The sequence below is a fragment of the Fopius arisanus genome, unplaced genomic scaffold (assembly GCF_000806365.1).
Source record: "Fopius arisanus strain USDA-PBARC FA_bdor unplaced genomic scaffold, ASM80636v1 scaffold00045, whole genome shotgun sequence".
Lineage (NCBI taxonomy): Eukaryota > Metazoa > Arthropoda > Insecta > Hymenoptera > Braconidae > Fopius > Fopius arisanus.
The window spans coordinates 622909-643723 of record NW_011887784.1 but is presented as its reverse complement, the minus strand read 5'-3'; the positions used below and the strand labels follow the sequence as shown (position 1 = coordinate 643723).

Here is a 20815-nt window from a genome sequence, read left to right as displayed (position 1 = left end):
ACCGATCGCCTCTTTATTTTTCTCCTCTCTTTGAACTACGTGTATTATACCGTCTCTTTACCCTAGGGAATCTCATACCTATGATGCCTGATATTTCATTAAATTTTCGATCCGCACGAGCGTCTCCATTTGCTCCATTGCCAACTCGTGTACGATAGCCCCCCTCTGATTTACCGGACAACTTGGTCTTCTCCTTTTCGCCTCAAGCCAAAGGCTATATCCCAAGAAGCCTAATTGGAATCCTTGGGATCTGCTTTATACCCTTTCCTTCCATTACCATTACAACAAAAAATAACGATGAGTCATTGGGATTGTAGGAAAAGACTTCATCAATTCCATCTTCAACGTGATATCACTGATCCCATTGTCATTTTTTCTTTACTTATCCGTTGCAGGAAGGTGTGCAGGAGCTGCAGGTGTCCCAGGGAGGATCATCATCGGCCGAATATCGAGGCACCATCGGCCCTCGGCCTATCACCGGCATCACCGATGGCTATGGCAATGGCATTTCAGGGCCCCTCTGCACCTGGACCTGGGGGTCAACATCAGGAGGCATTCAAGAGTCCTGTTCAACCGCCTCAGCTTCAGGAACCACTTGTTCATCATCAGAGACTCTCCCAAAGCGATGATGACAGTGGATGTGCACTTGAGGAATATACCTGGGTACCTCCTGGATTGAGGCCTGATCAGGTGAGGGATTCAGTGGTTTTTTATCTGCCACTCCCGGAGAGGAGTATTTATGGGGATAGTGGAGATTCGGTGGCTGATTAAATTCGTTAAATTTTTTAAAGGGGTTTTTTCCGGTTTTTTTTTTCTTTATACGGCTCTGTTTTAATGTTCGGAACGTTGTTTGTCGGGTTTTTAAGGGACTTGGAGAGTAATTGGGAGAAGAGCGGTTTACGGTGGAAAATGTATTGCATGTGGAATTTTTTTAATTCTAAAGAGGAGTTGCTATTCTCCAGCGAAGTGGCAAAACATGTTGAGTCGATTTATCATGTTTCAGCATTTTGATTATCATAAATCATCTCGGTGGGATGAAATTGCAGGGCAACGTACGTGGTGACATTTTTCTATAGAATTGTGCTCTGTTTTCAAGATGATCGTGTGGTTCGCAAATGATTTATTCGTGCTACCACTTCCTCGCAAGATTGTGTGCTGTAAATCATTGTTGTTCAATTTCCTCTTAGAATTCTTTTCCTCTAATTCTATCTGAAACTTGAGGATATGAAATATTGCTGGACTTTGTTTTCACCTTGTACTTCAGCGGTTTTTCCAATGGTTTCTTTAAATTCCCTTCACCACTTGGTGATTGCATTCCCCACTGGAACTATTCTCAGCTCGTATACCCGACGCCACCGAGGTGCACGCCCCGGAGGACAATCCACTTCATAATTCATTTCTAATTCATTCTCTACTGAAGTAGTTAACTCGGCTGAGCTGACTCATCTAATTGTCGAGATTTTGTCGATGGAGAATGACTAGTGATAGAGACACTTTTTGTTGCCGCAACTTCTATGAAAGTCTTTCTACATTCCTTATCGCAATCAGGCATTTCCGGCATGAATGCATTCGCAACAATGACATCGGATCTGACTTTTTATTTTTTACTCCTACTATCAATACCATTAACATTCCGGTAATTAATTTAGAAAAGACTTGAGTGTTCTTCAGAGCCTATTTTAATTCGAAATCTAATCAATTATTAAACGTTCCGTTAAAATCAAATAAAAATTCCTGAAGCTATGGACAAGGGAGAAAAGGAAAGTTATTCAAATTAATAAATTCAACCGAGTGATGATCAGAATTTCGAGTGCATTAATATGCTGGAAGTGAAGATTCACTCTTCCATCAACTCTCTTTCATTTAACTTGAGTCTCTTCTCCTCGAGACGCCGTTGAAGACAGGTGCGTTGGTGAGGGCATGCAGAGGAAGGGGAAAACACCTTCACCTCAGGATTCCCCCCAAAACGGTCATACCATTTCCTTAATTCACATTGTCTGTCTTTCTCGGTTTAATCGTACAGGTTCACCTGTACTTCAGCTCTCTACCCGAGGACAAGATACCGTACGTTGGTAGTGCGGGTGAACGTGAACGAGTGAAACAGCTGCTCCAGCAGTTACCACCGCATGACAATGAGGCAAGATATTGCAGTGGTCTTGCTGAAGAGGAGAAGCGTGAGCTTCGTGTATTTGCTGCGCAGAGAAAACGTGAAGCACTTGGTAGAGGACACGCGAGTCAACTTGAGAGACCCCATGGTACTGGTTGTCGAGAATGCGGTAGGCCAATTTCAGCTGGTGAAATGGCTGTTGGTGCCAGTAGAGCTGGACCAACAGCACTTTGGCATCCAGCGTGTTTTGTTTGCTGCGTTTGTCGGCAACTATTGGTTGATCTCATCTACTTTTGGAGGGAGGGTAGATTGTACTGTGGAAGGCATCATGCAGAGACCCTCAAACCAAGATGCTGCGCTTGCGATGAGATTATTCTTGCTGATGAGTGCACAGAGGCAGAAGGAAGGGCTTGGCACATGAGGCATTTCGCGTGCCTCGAGTGTGACAGACAGGTACCTTAATTCATTTTGTTATACAATTTTTTTGGGGAACAAAAAAAAATTCCAATCGCACAATTGCTATTTGGCTGGAGAAAATTAGTTCTCGTCGATGTTTCGTCATCGGGGATTCACTCCTGTTAAAAATTGTTCCATCCTCACTTTTTAAAAGTTTTTTATATTCTCAAAAAATGAGAAACACGTAAATAATGCAAAAAGTGATTTTTTTCGAAGACATCAATTTAGCGTTGAATCAGACATTAATGACATGATTTTCAACGAGGCATTTAACAGTGTTAATTGCTACTGCACCAATTAAGATAAAAAGCTGTCCATTACCCCGCGCTTTTCTAACAAGTTTTTCAAGTTGATTGAGCGGAGTAAAAATCTTGATAAAAAAAGTCATGTAGCTGTAGTGTGATACATTAAAGATTGAGTAATATCTCTCATCGCGCTTGTCCCAAGTTCATTGGACTCACGTTGAATTGACTGATGATGAATGATTTTATCTTGGACAATCAGCTCGGCGGTCAGAGGTATGTGATGCGTGAAGGTCGTCCCTACTGTCTCCACTGTTTCGATGCCTCATTTGCCGAGTACTGTGACAGCTGTGGTGAGCCCATCGGTGTTGATCAGGGTCAGATGTCTCACGAGGGTCAGCACTGGCACGCTACTGAGGCTTGCTTTGCCTGTGCCACATGCCGTACATCATTATTGGGAAGGCCTTTCTTACCACGAAGAGGAGCGATATACTGCAGCATCGCCTGCAGCAAAGGCGAACCGCCCACAACACCAAGTGACTCCTCCGCTGGACCACCACCACCGCCTCCTGCCTTTCCAAGGTAAATTGACCGGACTTCCTTAGAAGTTCTCGGCAAGGGATTAAAGTTCGTCACGGGTTTGGAACACGCTATTGAAACGTGACGAGGAGAGAAAAAATGGAATGATGGGTAATTAGGGGGGAGGGAATCAGGAAATGGGTGGGAGGAGATGAAGGAAGAATCAACAAAAGTTTCTTGGCGAATTTCGAGAATAATTGTAGACCTCTGCTATTCATTTTTTTTTTTATACAGGTTTAATAGGTTCAGGTCGTAATTAGGGTGGTGTTTTTTAAGGCTTGAGACTTTCAGGAAATTGTATTGGTCATACTTGATGACTATTTGCAACCATATTTAGAGTAGCCATACGTAATGCGGATGGAGAAGCATTTAATCATTATAACGTATGACTTCACGCCTCGTTTTTTTTTTTTGTCTCAGGGGTACTTTCTTCACGGACCTCCAGTCACTTAGTAACCGCACTAAACGGCAATTAGCTTTGTTCAGGTCGAGTCTGCTCACATTAACAACACGCTCACCCCGAAGCACATCCTCAATGCATACTTTTAACTTTTCCTAATTTAGCTTTCTCGAGGAATGATCCATGAAAAATCATAAATCAATCACTGATTTAGAAAAGTTAAATATCAAATTAGTCGTAGCAAGTGATTTATGGATTATTAATTAATGATTTTGGATTTCTCGCATTACCTTTGCCACCAGTTTTCCAATTTCGGTTTTTCATTTTTAGACAAACGCGAAAAGCTCCGCCGACGAGTGAGGGCTCTTCGAGCCCCCCACCGCCTTCGACGAGGCATCACACCCTCCATGCACCAGGATCAGCGAGAAACTCCCCAAGACTGACACGAAAGCATTATCAAGCCTCCGTTTCTCTGGCGACAACACCAACTCAAGTGAACGTTGGAGATTTTGGTAGCGAGGGTCTGCCTTCAGCTGGGTCTCGACCTGGTGGTCTGGACCGAGTCATCCTCGAGAGAAATCTCGAGAGACTACTCCAGGAACGCACCCCCCACTCCGAGGAAACGCCATCGGAGCTTGGAAGGTACAATACAAAAAAATTCTGTGAAATTTTCACGATCAGTGGAAATCCAGATATCCATTTATTCTCGTCTGAAAATAATTTATTCTTCTACGTAATGGAAACTCGTAATATCTAGTATTAAATTTCAATTTCCAATATATAATTTTCATTGAAAATAAAACAGTACAAATGACACATTTCGAGAACACTGGAGGAATATTATTCTTGCCCTGGGATTTATTCCACTCGTGTGGTTGCCCAGGGCCTTTGGCTCGAGAGTGAACACTACGTGAGTGAAAATCCCATCCCAACAGCCCGGAAATATACTATTTCAATGAATGCAGTCAACGAAAATTCTTCACCTTGGACTCAACGTGATATTTTGCAATACGTGTGTTGCGAAGCGCATAAGTCACAGCTGTCAGTACGAAAAATACCCATAACCAGTACATAAGACAACAAATTTCAGAAGACACTAGAGAGGAGGCACTTACAATACAGTTATAAGAGGTTTCACGCATATCCATCGTAAATACCTATTTCCCAGCGTTCTTTTCCGTCAGGAGCTGACTATTTAAAACATTATGACTGAACGCTGCATTTTAGAACACTTCACGTCTCCATTGTTGTGTCCACTTGATTGCTGTTTTAATGCTTTATTTTCTACAGCAATTTATGTTCCATGACAGTGAGTTAACTCGGGTGTTTACGAATGAATAAATAAAGCTTCTGGCTGTCACAAAAGAAAACGTCTTCTCCAGGAAAATTTATCGATTTGGAAATTATCAGTCTCTGGAGTCCACGAAAAATCTTCCGCTCTCAGCATATGTTGGCGTGCATTAAAAACATTTTATGAATTGAAATGTGTTCAGTCATGTGTTCCAGGGAAATTATTTGGATAATTTGAATAATTTTTGTTGTGAAATGTTTTTATTTTAATTACTGGTGATTTTGATTACCTGATTTTTGGTTGCAGACTGATGCAAGCCAGAGATAGAGAGCCCCTCCGTTGTGTTCCAAATTGTCCGCCGACCCATGCATCGAGTATGCCGGAGTTACCACCACCAGCTCATTTAGCCGGTCATTCTCCAACTCCCCCTCACCCTTCAAACGTAACTGATGTGCCAACGGACACAATAGACCTCTGTGGCAATCCCACAATGATAGATCCCCCGACTCCCACATCGAGACGTGTGAGATTTCAGGGTGATGATCATCATGGAATATCGGCGTCTGTTGCACCACTGCCTGCAAGTCCAGGAACACCTCCATCACCTTCCAGATCACAAGTACCGAGGTCCAGGAGTTTGCAGCCTGACGAAGTTGCCAGTACATCTTGGGGTACGTTGGTGCATTTTTCATTGGATCATTCGATAACAAAAAGATTTTTTTCCACAAAAGCATGAATTCAAAGTTCTACTACCAGCACGTGCAGGGGAAATTCTGATATTTTAATCATGAACGGACAAAATGATAAAAATAAATAACGAATACATCTGATAAATCTGAAATAGTACCGATATATAGAGAAATGTTAATTTTTTCCGATAAATCTTCTGGTAGTTCTTGCTGTATAAGAAACTCATAAAAACCTTTGTACCACCAGATTTGCAGATATCCAGCGAGAACTGCGTTTGATTAAGGAAAAACGTTGAGGCGTATCGTTTTACCACTTTGCTATCTCTTTCATCCAATAATTCAAGAATTTATCCTTTTTCAGGGAGTGTGGGTTCTAGAACACGGAATGAGGACGAGGAGAGTTGTTGTTCGACCTGCAGCTCCTCCAGTAGTTCAGACGAAGCAGCTGCCTATTCACTGCCACCACGACGAGCCTACGGTGGTGTTAGGATATCCTACGTACCCAACGATGCTGTTGCATGTGCCAGACGACGTGGACCCACCGCATCCACATCGCAATCACAAAAAGACGCCGAGAAGTGCGTCATATCCTGATCGTTCACATTTCTACGATTTCCAGGATGAGAGAGAAAAAAAAAATAAACTGCAAAGATGAGAAGAACATTCTGAAAAAGGAGACTGCTCTTTTTCTATGTACCTCGAGCTGTACATAACGCGTACAGTTTAATTCGTACTAAACTACACTGTAATTAATATTACTAGGATAATTAATATCGATTTTTTCTTTGTGTAAATATCGAAAACATATCGCTGTCTGGAATGTAATAAAGACGAAAAAACATTTAATATTATTTCATTGGCTGCTCTAATTGCTTCTATTTCTCCTTTCAGTATTTATCTGTCATTTATTTTTGCTGTTATACCTGAGCCAAGTTTATGATCCACTTAATGCTGGTTTTGCTGGTAAAGTACACATGCTCGGGGGATTATGGGGCTCTAAAGCGAGATCATCGTTCAGTTTAACGATCGAGAGTAACTGTAATTTTCATAATCACCGAGACACCCATGTGTCACGATTTATTCGAATCGTTTTATGGGGCGTTTAAATTTCATCTTCAATTTATTCTGGGTACTAAATACAAGGGTGAGATTCGATATGGAATTCCTTCGTTTTCTCGGGTTCGTAAATTGTTGACTGTTGGTAAGTTATCTCTTTGAGCTTAGATCCAGGGTAATGGAATTCAGAATTACTGACGGTTGGATTACGTTTATGATAATTGCTGGAGATTATTTGTTCATTTTAATACTCTTTCAATTCAGTTTGCGGGAAAATCATATCAATTTTTTTTAGTAACTCATGGGGATCCATTGAAAAGGAGGTTCTTAGCTTTATTCATTTATTTTAGAGAATACTATTTAATAAATGGCGAGCCCAGTTGTTTTTATGGAATATTTCACTTTGGGTGACGATTAATTTTTTTTGGAAAAACAATTATTTCAAATAAAAAAATGTATTCGATTCAAATCAATTATATTTCAGAGGTTAGTCCACGTATTGTGGTTTTATCGTTTTAATATTTAGAAGACAGTGTAAGTTAGACGCATCAAGTGCAATGGAAATTACAATTAAATGTACGTACATTCAAATTATTTTACAATGGCATTCTGCTTTTCGCTGATCGTTCGAAAAAGTGAAAATACTGAATACGCCAAAAATATGCACTGGAATATTAGAAATATAATAATGAAAAGTCTTCATTAGCGAACATCTTCGCTGTTAGATTACTTACATTTTTAAATAGCTCATGAGATAGTTTGTAAAATATCCCGACGGTTATTTCCATCGGTATGCTTCTGGAAATGATCATGGGTGTGACATAGTATTTAGCCTTCGATGCTTCAGATTCGTACCAGTGACAGTTGAAAAAAGCATTGCTGACGTTTAGACTCTGTCAACGAAAATTTGTATCAATTTTCTAATCCAGCCCTGAGACAATTCATAAATCATACCTCCTGGGTTATTTTCTCGCCGATGTGACAATAAATAAATCCCACTACAATCATGATCATTGTAAATGACCAACAAATGGCGGGGTATAGACCACTCTGATGCTCAGCTTGCTGGAATATTTATCTTATTATTTTATAAAAACGTCAGGATTTTCCAAATTCATAGTTTCCTACTTCAAATTTATTAATTCATTTAAAATCGTCATATCGGCGTTACCTTGGAGCCCATCGCTATAAAAACACACAAGTAAGATTCTGCGAGTATTAAATTGAGAGATATCGCAGAGTTGAAACACTTTCGCAGTAATCCAAAAAATCTGCAACCGAGGAAATCTCAATGAAATCGGAATGAAAGCCAAAACAGTCAATCAGAAAAAAACATACTTCATTATTTCCTCGTGTCTTCTGACGACGCATCGAATGCACGCGCAATTTAATTGCTCTTCACAATTATCGTGTGTAATGAGACCGTCGTATTGCTCGATGCTGTGACAAAGTATTTTCAATTGCGCACTGCAGTGGCTGGTGGTTATTAGGAAAGAGCATTCTAGGGAGATCAAAGCCAGACAATTGTACAGCTCTACTACAGTTTGAAGTACCATTGCTAGTTCAAATCCTGGCGATGTATGGAAAGAGTCCCAGACATCGATATTAAGCTTTAGAGGCTCGTGCAAAATCAGGATTCGCAGCAGAGGTAGAACTAGGACGACTAGACGAATAGATGAAAATATTTGGTGAAGACGCACATTATTTCGAAACATTACAGTAACAAGGAAAAAAAATATAATAAATTCTCACATTCGTTATATGATTGTTAATTACCCCCCAATTTTTACTCGCTACAACTATTCCTCAGTATACCAATCATTTTTTAATATTTTTTTGGCAATAATATAATGATATCGTAATATCTAGATCGGTAAAATTTTTCCGGCTAATATTTTCGCGGGAGTAATATCTGTACAATTATTAAATAAAATTTAGAGCGGTTACAATACTCACGGACTAAAAAGGCGGAGAAGTGGAGTGCCCAATATTTCACTAACTTTTGGGATTGCTGGAGATCATCAGACATGATTCTCTTCTTCTCGCTGTTCAAATATTTCGCCTGTCTCCAATTGTTCTCCATCGATTCGTACATTTCCCCGAATTCCCGCTGATAAAATTTGAAGAGAAAAACTTTCGCAAGTATAAACATGTGGATTAACGTTTTTGAATATTCAAATATTGCCTCAATTTTCCACTCTATAAAAAACGTTTTCATTGTCAAGAGTACTATAGCAGTTAAAATAAATGACGAAATGGAAAACATGATACGTTTTCCGCGATAATCGGGGGGCCACACTCCGAGGATTTTCATGGGTACTCTGAGATATTTGACTTCCACATCAAAACCATTTTCTGGGTGTATCTCCTCGTTCTTCGTGTTCTGGAGATTTCTCCACAGGCTCATGATATTTTCCGATATAAACCCTCTCCAATAATTTATTCTCATTTTGAGATGAATGTTTTCTAAAATTCGACTCACAAGTTGCTTTCACGAATATTTCGATACTGAAAACCAGCCACAGTCCAGAGACTCAGAAAGTACTAATGGTACTTAGAATTAATTACAATTAGCCATCATAATTATCATCAGCATTTCCTGTTATTTCGGCTCTCATTAATTCGAAATTCCGGAAATTCTCTCATACAAGCTAGTCTATTCAATTAATGACACTTCAAAAACCTCAAATAAATTATGGAATTAATTATTCATTGGTACTTGAACCGTCGAAATACTTCAACGACTATTACCTGAGAAAAGAACTGAAGAATATAAAACTGAACATTAAAAACATCTGATTAAACAATCGAATTGAAAATCCCCAGTAAACTGAATAAATGGACAATAGACTAAACAACTCGATGCGCATTGTATTGCTCTCAGTATTTATTTAGCGCGATAATGTACATGTTGCCATTAATTTTTGTCCAACACATGCATAAATACATCACTTAACACGATAAGAAACATCAGATCTACAGAAATCAGCTCTCAAGGGATTTAATGTTGATACATCGTTACAGAATCACGTTTTTTTTTTAATCGCTGATACTTCAATGGTAAATTACTAAAGCCAGAGTATTTCCTCAAGAGAAGAATCAAGAAACAATACTAGTGATTTCGAAACACTCGTCACAAAATTCTACCCATTAAACATTGGATTAAAGTGCTCTTATTATTGGAGTGATTAGTCTACTTCAACAGTATTCTGCGCAGTTTCCAGGATGATCTCGAATGAAAACGGAGTGAAACCGTAGCCCAGACCAGAATAGAATTTACTCTGGAACTCCACCCTACAATTAAAATCGTAGGAGTTGATTAATATTTCCTCCATACAATCCCTCAACTCCTCAATTCTTACCAGTGGAGACGAAGGGTGTGCAGGAAGGCAGAGAGCCCCTCCATGAGGACGAGGATTCCAACAGTGAGAACTGCCCACATGGCGAAGACAGCCCACAGCATAATTCCACCGTACCAGTTCTCCTGGGCTAGACCATTTCTCATGACCATCGACCACAAGACTTCACTCAATTCTGTCAAACAAACTCAACGATTATCCAATGAAAAAATATAATTTCAAGCAAAAATATCTCCTCCATACGGTGATCTGACTGTTCCACAAGATATAAAATTTTGTTATGATAATTGTTAACAAAATATGTCTTAAAATAAATGCATTGAATGGCAGTAACGAGTGACTTACGAGCATGGGCAAGCGAGAGAGCCCAGAGTCTCAAGTACGACGCAGTATGAGAGACAGATCCAAGGACATACTCGATAGTGTGAATTCCTTGATGAATGAAGATCTCACTCATCTCCTCCTCCTCCTCCTCCTTGGGCTGAGGCCCCTGGTTTTGCTGAAGAGCCCCAACGCCCCCCTCGACATCCCCATTCTCGGTTCCATGATTACTCAGCTGGTAGTGGTGCCTCTTCCTCTCCTGCATCATCATCAGAGGTTTAGCGAGTAGCATCCAGGGTATGCAGAGAAGGGCAATAACGAGTAGGAATTTCTGGAAGCCACCCTGGCCAGCATACATATACTCAGTCTTGCAGACAGCAGGTGGATCCCCGTTCTTGAACAGAACCATATTGATGAAGGTGATGAGGACAGAGGGTGCGCAGAAAGGCCCGAGTTCCTCGACGTTTGTAGGTCCGTATTTCACCCACTTGATGAACATCAGCAGTGACATGTACATGAAGAGGAACACCAGGAAAATCACCTGTGGGATGAACTCGCAGATGATGTTCATTCTCCTCTTGAAATACATGTGATTCCACAGCCCAACTAGAACACCGAACAACATATGTACTACACCAAAGATGATGGATATCTTCATCTTGTACGAATTCAAAAAGATAATCTTGTTCTGGGCGAGTTGCCAGACAGGATCTACACCAATGGGATAAGGTGTCTCTGCAAAGGCCGTCGAGTTCGGGTCCAGCATGATCCACTGCATGCTGTGTATGTCGGCCCAGGTGTGATTGACTTTCCAGTACGATCCGAATATGTTCAGGGATTTGGAAAATACATCGTTGTAGATGAGGCCGGTGTACATGGAGAACATCCCCATGAGGAAGATAATGTATCGCCCTCCGAAGAAGATGTTCCAGATCTCGTTGTCTGATTTTTGAGCAGCTAGTGGTTTCTCCTTGAAAATCATCCAGGCAGCGAACAAAAACATGATGGCACCGTGTCCAGTGTCACCGAACATGACAGCGAAGAGGAATGGAAAAGTAATGATGGTGTAGGGGGCAGGGTTCATTTCCCTGTAGGAGGCTATCCCGTATGCGTCGATGAGGGCTTGGAAGCCCTTCGTGAATTTGTTTGTACGGTTGTACGTCGGTGGGTCCTCGAAAGTCTCCATTCTATTGAGAATTGGTGGAACTGAGCTACCGCTGCGCTCTGTGCCCCTCCTCAGGGCAAGCTGTATGCCCTCGATGTCCAGGACTGGCACCCAGCACTCGGCGATCAGGCACTTCTGGGTCACGTCGAGATTGAAGAGGTTCAGGGTGTGATAAATCGCTTTGATTTTTCGGACTTTAATGAACCAGTTCTTGATGTTCTTCGCGGCGGCCACCAGGACTCGATGACGGTGATCCTGAGTCTGGCCCAGGACTGTGTTAAGATCTTCGATCCTCGTCATCACTCCCATGGCCATCTCCCGGCGGTCAGCAGGGGCCTCAGGGCATGGGTATAAAGTCGCTCGAAATCCCTCGCAGATTTTTTTGACTCGCGTTTTCAGCTGGTCCCCTTGGAAGAAGATTATGAAGACGGATTTGAAGACCTGGTCGGAGGTCGACGGGTCCTCCAGGGCGGACTCGATCTCCGCCTGTCGGAGGAATACGTTGCCCCTGCAGGCGCGCCATAACATGCGCTCGAACGCTGGGATTCGCTCGCGAAGAATCACGCCGGCAACGAAGCTAATTTTTTGGAAAAATAGTTTAAAAATTATTTTTATCCTCGCTTGCTTACAGTCGAACTCCCCTTCCAAAGTGGACGGGGACCGAACCGTTTCGCGCGTGACACGCTGTGCGGACGAGTGCGCAGATGCGTCACGAGTAAATCGGCTCGGTTTCACAGAACGAGAGTCCGACCGCCTAATTCGGGGATGCCCTAATCGCATTTAACGTGACCCGCGCTGAAATTCAAATCCCAACGAGTCCCAAAAAATCCCACAACCTCCTAGAGCAATTAAAAATTATTAAATTCAAATTCCGCAACCAGATGGGAGGTAATCGGTAAATCTAGGACTTGAATTTCCACTCGGACGGTTGTTAATCGGACAAAAACCTGCACATCTAAATTATTCGTACACACTCCATTATTCCTACACTACCTCTCAAATCCTCGCTTTTCAATCTGTATCGATGAACAAAATTTGAAAAAAAAAAATATAGCTCTCGTGAATGATGATTCTTGCAGCCATGGTCGTTACATACCTTTATAGACCTAGAGGGTTGATTGAGCAAAAAATAAAAACCCCAGGGTGAATAGATGCTTCGAAAAGACAGCAGAGGATCACCGACAATCAAACAGCAAATCAAAAAAAATATAATCAATTGGAAACACTTACTGGGAGTCTGTGACCATTGAAAAGGCTCCCTAATAAGGCTCTTTCGATAATTAATACTTCAACTCTGGGCTAGGAGTAATTATTACACTACGTCAAAAGGATGCAAACGGGGACTCAATGCATTAGACGTTACAATATTTATCTTCGTGTACTGTTTTTCATTCGTCAGACGTGTGAGTGAGATAGTGTGAAGTTTAGGGATAAAGTGTCCCCGGAGTGATAAAAGCTCAGGTTTTTGTTTCGGTTTACATGGACAATTAGACAGAAACAGGGAGAGCACACTGTTCAAAAATTTTTACTGAATTTTTTAGCGAGAGAAACCTTCACTTAAGGATCTCCTGTCAAATTCCCTAAAAACTCTGAAAATCGAGAATTTAATTATCGATTTTCCAAATTTTCTATTCACTTTTTTCCTCTTTAAAAAAAAATAGTAGAAATGGAATCCCAAGGGAAAGTTAACGGAATTTTCAGATCAAACCCTGAGCTCTACTAATTTAAAATAAAGTCAATTCACCTGAAATTTCGTAAAAGTTATTCATAAAATCTGCATTTTCAATGCAAAAAAATGTCGAAAATTCAGTGTAAAATTAAAAACAGTGGAGTATATTCAAATAACCGTGCGATTTATAATCTCTACTCAACGCATTCCAAAGATTCCACCAAAAGGGGTAGGAGAAATTGACCTGTTATTACCAGAACTACGACAGTTTGCCTAGACCCATTAACAACACAATTCTACTGTAAAATAATTATCAAGAGGGGAAAAGTGTGAGTTTTACCAAGCAATATCGAGCTGTAGAGTGGATAGGCCCTGAAAAAAAAATATGCTGAAACGGTGAAATGTTTGATACCGATTTTCAAATAAAAAATTCAGCTGATTAGTCGGCGGGAGTTATTAGCCGGATCAATAATCGGTAGAGTAATAATTAAATTAATGAATGGGGTTAAGGCGTTATCTAGTCAAGGATGGTGACTCTAGGTACGTACCCCAACTGGACAGGACCAAGGGCGGACTGGCGGGCGATATTATCGTCACTAATCAACGCGCGTGTCATGGACTCGGTGGGGTTCAAGCCTGCGTGCTCTTGCTGACGACACAACAGACAAGACACAACCACATTAGCACACTAGACACGGGACCACAATGCTCAAAAAACAGTTTAAGGACAGTCTCTCATTAGATAAATGTTGACAAAAAAAAAACTGCCAATTAGAACGATGCTTCAGTTTCAAAATTATCTTTGCCAAAAATTCAATTGAGAAAGTGCACTGTTTTAAATTTTGTGAAATTTCGGTCCCAAATCCGAATCGTCAACTGATTGATTGATTTCTACCTGAATTCCAATTGGAAACTGTCACTCAATTTACCGTTTCTCTTGAAACTTCAAGAAAATTGGGTGTTTCTTGTTAAATTGTATAATTGATTTTTCAAGATTGGGAATTGAGGGGAATTATTGCTTGAATTTTCAATATTTTTACGATTTTTTAGGGCCACATGTTCTGTAGAAAATTCGGACTTGGGGATTTTGAAATTGACTGATTTGTCAAAGAAATTTCGTGTCACTTATTTGTTAAAAATTTCAAGTGCAATTTTTAAACGGTGTATTTCCATTAAAACGTCATTTCTCCAGAGGAACTAGTTCCAGGTGATGCCGATCAATTGTTAACAATAATAATCATACTTCTCGAGAAGATAATTATGTTCTTTATCATCTTAAAAAAATTGGACCAATAATTATCAATATTAAAAAATTCCTTCAATTACTTCTCCGAACGAAATTAAATATTTAAAGAAAATGACTAATAATCACGGAGTTTCTCCAAGGATATTTCCCACATAATCCTCCTCTAGAACAATATGACGATTATTATCGGAAGCTAATCGGAATCGTCTGGAAATTACTCGCTTGGGAAAATGACCATCTAAAAAATACGTACGTCTCTCAAGTAAATGGATGGCAAAAATCTTTTTTCCCCAGTGTGGGTGTCTGGCGTTTGTTATTCGTGCATGATTATTTTATTCATCCCCTAATTATGTAGATAATCGTCAATACAGAGAAAAATATCCTTGTGTTAAAAAAAGTTTTTTCAATTCTACGAAATTTGTTTTACTCCAGAAAAAGTAGAAATAATCTTTTAAATCGAATTTCATTTTCCAGATGATTTTTTTAATAATTAAAAAATAATTCCATGAAATCGAACTTGAAGAAAAAATTATCAATTTAATTTTCTGGCGGGGAATTCAAATAAATTGAATACTAAAAGAAAAAGTTCAAATAATCCTCGGATTTTGAGAGGAATTACAAAGAAATACGAGAAAATTTCTAAAATAATCCCAAATTGTTTCTAGAAATAGGAAAAAATTTTCTATCAAGAAAATTTTTCTCCGTAACAGCTCTGAGGATGTGGATGTTTAATTATAAAATAATCATCACCACACAGCTTACTCTAAAAACGAATTGCGGTAAAACTGGCAATTCTCAAGACCAACCGATCTGAAATGAAAAATTTAACAAGGTAACTTGACTAAAAATCCATTGGCTACACCTGATCTCGACGCTCTTAATTAAACGGGCCCGTAATTACATTCAGTCTCAACGATTCCAACGTATTCTCTCTAACCGTTCGAAATGACGAAATGCCGATGAACAGATGATGCAGACGATATATATTTTCAAGATAAGCAGCTAGGTACAGGCATGGGTGCAGATGCTCGGCATGACAGTAATTCATCAGCAATTCACGTTTCATTTAAATAAAAATTCTAATCCAATAGAACATCAAAAAAATTATCACTCAAATTTCACATGTCAAAAATGAATAAAATAATAAATAAATTTGAATAATTATAAAATTCGATAAAATGAGAATCAATAACTGTAACTAGAATTTTTTACGCAGTTGATTAATTGATTAATTTAATTAATTAGTCGTTTCCAATACTGCAATTATTTCTGCTTGAAATTTCAGGGGTTTCTGACAGTCTTCGTGAATCACTGAGGAATGAACATAGAGAAGAGGCACAGGTACTGCAGGAATTAATTGTTAATCAAAAATTGACTTGATATACATACCCATGGCCACACCATCATCATTTATTTGTTATTCACACGACACGGTTATATAAATGAACTCAAACGAAAAATCGTATTCTTCGTAATACAGAGACTTGTCGTTGTTACGCGTTACATAAATCAAATGCATCTAAAGAAGCAGCTATTCATATTCTCATTATCATTTTCACCAATTAGCCAATTGGATGTCCCCTGATAGGGATATTTTTTTTCGATACAGCTTGAAATTTATTCCTCATCTCTTTCATCGCGACGTCAAACTGTATCAACTGTTATGTACAGTGAACCATAAAATTGAATTTTCCTTTCTTTAAACGCACTCTGATTAAATTAAAAATTGCAAGATTAAAGTTAAATGAATTATCACTGATTTCAAGAAATGTTATTCGGTTTAAATATTCAAAGCCAACAGTCTTGTTTGTGTTTGATTCAATTTCGGCTCTTGATTTGACATTCGTAATCTGAGCACAGGCGAACACTGAGAGCAAAAAAAATGAGTGAAAACGTGTAAAAACAAATTGGCAAACTCAAATAACGGTTGATAACAGCTTGCCTCAAGGGATTCCTATAGTGAGCTCCTAGATCTGCTGCTGCTGTGTACAGGTGCTGCAACCATTAAACACACTGGTGGCTCCAAAGTGGACATTACCTACGTAAGCTAGCCTCTGCTTTTTTGCTTTTCACAATTAATAATTGAGAAAAAAAAACTTTGATACGCCCGTTCTTCTACGTGGATACGTTCCTGGTATTTATCGGGGAAAACTCTAAATTTTATGACAAAAAATCCTTGAATTTTTTACTAACTTGAAATGTCTATTAATATTTATATTTTTTGTTACTTACAGAATTAAAACAAAAAATCTGCAAAATATCTGCAACTGTCGGTTTTTGAATCGCAGAATTTCCTCGAATTTTTGACAAAACCAAAAGATAGTTCATTTCAAAGTAATTAAATTTTCGGAAATAAGACTCAAAGAGATCATTTTTTTAGAACTATTGAAAACCAGAACTCAAAAAAAAAACCTGATAATATACCCAAACACCACAGGAGCCGTATCCACGTTAAAAAATCTACATCTAATGGAGCTGCTTGCAGCGTAGCAAATCGACCAGAACGTCTCTCTCGATCGATTAATTCGATCAATTAACTGGGAGACCTGACAGTGCTGAGGACATTCTGTGCGTTTAATTAAAGTGTGCAGAATTGGAAAACGAATAATTAAACGGCTCTACATGCTTGCAGTGCATGTGGTACTCGGTCTGATTGATTTTTCATGTTCTGCAGAGTACATTGACCTCAAGGGGTGAAGAAAATTATCGATTTATTAGTAACAGGTCTATGATCAGAATCTGAAGTCTAGATCAGATTCAGATCATTGAATCCAATCAATTAACAGCGGTTGTGGGATTTTTAAAAATTCTCCTGATTTATTAAATTCATCCTGGGGTCATTGGACTCTGCAGAACGTGATGATGAACGCCACAATTAATTACCCGAGTTTGAGAGCCTGGCCGCCAGCGCGGAGGCCCTCTTCACCCAAAAGAGTGACTTGCTCTTCCTCGCGGCTTGGATCTGCCATCTGCGACACGACACCTCCATGCTCAGCCTGGCAACAAACACATGTCACCCTCTCGGTTCGCCCTGCCTCCCCCGAATCATTTAATTTCCCTTCTTTAACAGTCAGGAAAACTCAGACTCGTCAGCTTCACATCAGAAGAATTACAGTACAAAATTGGGCCCTTGCATGATCATTTTGCAAGAAAATATTATATTGACTTGACAGTAAAAATCTAACTTGTGACACCATAAGTCAGGGCTTCCTCTAATTAGTTTTAATTACTTGATTTTATTTATTTTATTTCAATAAAAAAATTTCATGCAACAGCCCAATGGTTGACAGGGCTACAGAGGGTGGAATTAGCTACTACAGGCTGAAAGTATTAATTACGTTGATGAAGAATCAATTGATTGATGAGTGTAAGTGCCACTGGTGGGGTCGAAAGATCAATGGCATGCTAGGAAATTTTCGGGAATCAATTGAAGTGCGCCCGAAGAAAACCAGAGAAAAAATGCAATATAATTCATACAGAGAATTCAATATCTGTAGGAATTTTTCTATTAAACAAATGTGTGTTCCAAAATTGCATTTATTTTTAAATAAATATAGTAAATTAATAAATTATTTTCTTTTATCTGAAGTTTGATGAAACTTTGAGAGTTTTTTAATGAATCTGCAATTTTCTCTGGATGAAATAGAAAGTCGAGAAAGACAGCGGAATTGAATGAAAATTGTGCAGTGTTCCCCCAATGAAAAAAATCTTGATAATTTCGATTTTTATTTATAGGGATGAACCGATCGATTATCTGGAATGTGACGCAAGCAGAGTTAAGTGGTAAATCCAGTAATCAGAGATCTTTCTCAGTTAGTGACGTGCGCCTTATCATCGACGCATTGAGGGTAAACAAAATACCATGGAAAAACCTATAAAAGGACGATGATATAATAATTTTTCCATGAATTTCTTATCTACTAAATAATCAGAAAAAAACACACGAGTAACAAAAAAAAGTAGGAGGAAAGAGAGAAGGGCTGCATGCATTTGAGAAAGCAAAATTATCATTCTCGTTAATAGAAATAGTCATTGAAGCTGTCAAGTACCTTACTTACATCTCACCGTTGAAACATTCTCAGATAAATAAAAAGAATTAGAAAAGGGGAGACAGGGCACAGCGAGTGATTTGTGTTCGTTGCATTAATTCTGCAACTTTATTGTTAGTTGGCAACACTAACACATTTTAATCCCTAAAATCACTCAATCATGAATTATTAACACGTGACGAAACTGGACAGCTCTCGAGTATTTACATCCTGCGTCAATGCTCTGTACAGGGCATTTGATAAGTGGTAAACATAATATCTCAAGCCAATTCGTAAGTGCAGATTCAATATAATCGATCGCGTGGCAAATCCTCAGCAATGATAATCGATTAAATCAGGCATTTATCTAAATTCATGATGTACATGCAATCTTTACATCCAATCATATTTTCAGATTGAAAAAATCTATTTTCATTCACAGCTCCAGCGACAGTCGACATGAATTTTCTATTGGTATTATAATTTTTAACAAATGTTATTGGCGCCGCAGATTCGATCAGTCGATTTTTTTATTAATTTTTAGAACACGATTTATTAATAAAGCCATGGATTTTTCATACTTGTTTCGTCGGTATCAGCTCTCAAATCATTAAAACACTATTTATTGGGAATATTTGGGGACTTACCTCGTCGAAGAAAACCTGAGTCTTTCTCAGAATATGTTTCAACTCAGTCAACTCTAAAAAATTACGCTTGAGAGCCTCGGCGTTCTGATTGACCTCTCGCAGCTCGTTTTCCAATTTCTCGAATGTCGCCTCGAGGTCGATCATCTCCCGAGGTTGGGGTGCCTCTGGGTTCTCCCCCGTGTCCAGCATCGGGATCCCGTCTTTCTTGATTTCCTTTTCCAGGTACCGAAGCTTCCGCTCCATCTCGTCACATCGACGAACCTCGTTGACGAATTTACGTTGGAAGGCATTGACGTCGGGATTCAACTACAATTTTTAATTATTTTTTTATTTTCAGATGAATTTGTCACAGACAGCTGGTAATTGGCCATCGCCCAGTGGCCTACACCCACAGGAATTTCTATTTTTCAAGTGACTCAAAACTTTTGGCGATTGGAAAATCAAATGATGGCACCGAGGAAAATTTACAAGGCATTCAGAAATTTCCCGAACAAATAATTGTGTGGCTTAATTTGCAATTTATTATTAATATTCATTTACACATAATGGACAGTGGAGTCCAGTCATGTGACAGAATGAGTGAAGGCTTGAGACTAGAGGTGAAGGATTGGAGTGGCTCAAGTGAATAATTTTTTTGATAATATTTAATATGTTTAGTTGGGATTTTTGATACTTACGTCACGAAACTGCACGAGACCGAGTTCCCCGAGTTCGGAAACGCAGGCATAAGCTGCTTCGCTTTGCAGAAAGAGCTGACACAAGGTCATCTCTTCGCTCCGAAAAAATGAGCCCATTTTGCTCTCTAATTTGCACACCCAGTAGTCGAAAGATCACTCGTTCCTCGAACAGTGGTAGTCGCGATGCTTTTGGTAAAACGAAAGCAATCTGCGAATTTTTTGAAAATCCTCAGGACAAAAATGGAATCGAAGCGTATGGCTTCGGCCTTTTGGGTGAGATCTGGACTTGTGAGGATTATTCACTGACGGATCACACGGTCATCACACTAACGAGGAAATAATCGATAGGTGGATACAAAGAGGATTGACTAAAGTAGAGGCTCAGTTCTGGGGGTTGGAGTGACCCCAGTGGCATTCTAGTACTGCACCCCAAGAGGGGGAGGGCGCCACAAGCAATGGAAGTGTCTGCCCGTCAACCGACTCGGTACCTGCCTCAAGAGCAGTGCCGCTGTCGGAGGGGCCAGTTGATGGGGTGAATGTTTTTTTCTGCTTTACGAAATAGGTATTCACTGAAATTTGAAAATTCGAAATATTTGAAAAAGTATCAGGAGAGCATTACAATTGAGGAGGTATTCAGTGAAACTGCATAAAATTTTAAAATTTCAGTGAATACCTATTGCATAACGCAGAAAATGACATTCACCATCTCGACTGGGCCCTCTGACAGCCAGACTACTACTGTGGCAGTTACCGAGTCGGCTGACGGGTATAATCCCCACCATTGGGTGGGGTGACTCGCGCAGAACTGGGCCGCAGAAGTGGGGGTTTGAGCGGCCCAACCGGCATTGCAGTACTTCACCCCAAGAGAAAGAGGGGGTCGCAC

The 20815-nt window shown here is 39.6% G+C and overlaps 3 protein-coding genes across 8 annotated transcripts in view; 1 reads left to right on the top strand and 2 right to left on the bottom strand.

Moving 5' to 3' along the window:
• The window catches only part of LOC105267241 (protein espinas), an 83369-nt gene extending 76975 nt beyond the window's left edge, over nucleotides 1-6394 (top strand). For both annotated transcript variants that reach the window (XM_011305943.1, XM_011305941.1), the window contains 6 exons: nucleotides 396-690; nucleotides 2024-2560; nucleotides 3068-3387; nucleotides 4115-4426; nucleotides 5382-5746; nucleotides 6126-6394. In XM_011305943.1, the coding sequence (XP_011304245.1) occupies nucleotides 396-690; nucleotides 2024-2560; nucleotides 3068-3387; nucleotides 4115-4426; nucleotides 5382-5746; nucleotides 6126-6358 (2062 nt within the window). In that variant the 3' untranslated portion in view covers nucleotides 6359-6394. The remainder of the gene's footprint in view (nucleotides 1-395; nucleotides 691-2023; nucleotides 2561-3067; nucleotides 3388-4114; nucleotides 4427-5381; nucleotides 5747-6125) is intronic.
• A 914-nt stretch (nucleotides 6395-7308) lies between these two features.
• LOC105267236 (odorant receptor 43a-like) lies at nucleotides 7309-9638 on the bottom strand. 2 transcript variants are annotated; one of them, XM_011305936.1, is made up of 7 exons: nucleotides 9572-9638; nucleotides 8777-9019; nucleotides 8159-8483; nucleotides 7992-8091; nucleotides 7775-7885; nucleotides 7555-7713; nucleotides 7309-7486 (listed from the first exon to the last, which is right to left on the bottom strand). In XM_011305936.1, the coding sequence occupies exons 2-7, from the start codon at nucleotides 8970-8972 to the stop codon at nucleotides 7412-7414; spliced, it is 966 nt and encodes a 321-aa protein (XP_011304238.1). In that variant the 5' UTR covers nucleotides 8973-9019; nucleotides 9572-9638; the 3' UTR covers nucleotides 7309-7411. The 2 variants fall into 2 exon arrangements, with proteins under 2 accessions (XP_011304238.1, XP_011304237.1); XM_011305935.1 differs by having other exon boundaries at nucleotides 9092-9603.
• A 54-nt stretch (nucleotides 9639-9692) lies between these two features.
• On the bottom strand, nucleotides 9693-20274 carry Vha100-1 (V-type ATPase subunit a family protein Vha100-1). Of its 4 annotated transcripts, none has more exons than XM_011305937.1 (6): nucleotides 19933-20274; nucleotides 19256-19561; nucleotides 17464-17576; nucleotides 10525-12242; nucleotides 10183-10354; nucleotides 9693-10114 (listed from the first exon to the last, which is right to left on the bottom strand). In XM_011305937.1, the coding sequence occupies exons 1-6, from the start codon at nucleotides 20047-20049 to the stop codon at nucleotides 10009-10011; spliced, it is 2532 nt and encodes an 843-aa protein (XP_011304239.1). In that variant the 5' UTR covers nucleotides 20050-20274; the 3' UTR covers nucleotides 9693-10008. The 4 variants fall into 4 exon arrangements, with proteins under 4 accessions (XP_011304239.1, XP_011304241.1, XP_011304242.1 ...); XM_011305939.1 differs by having other exon boundaries at nucleotides 17464-17549; XM_011305940.1 differs by lacking the exon at nucleotides 17464-17576 and adding an exon at nucleotides 16523-16575.
• Nucleotides 20275-20815: the final 541 nt, after the last annotated feature.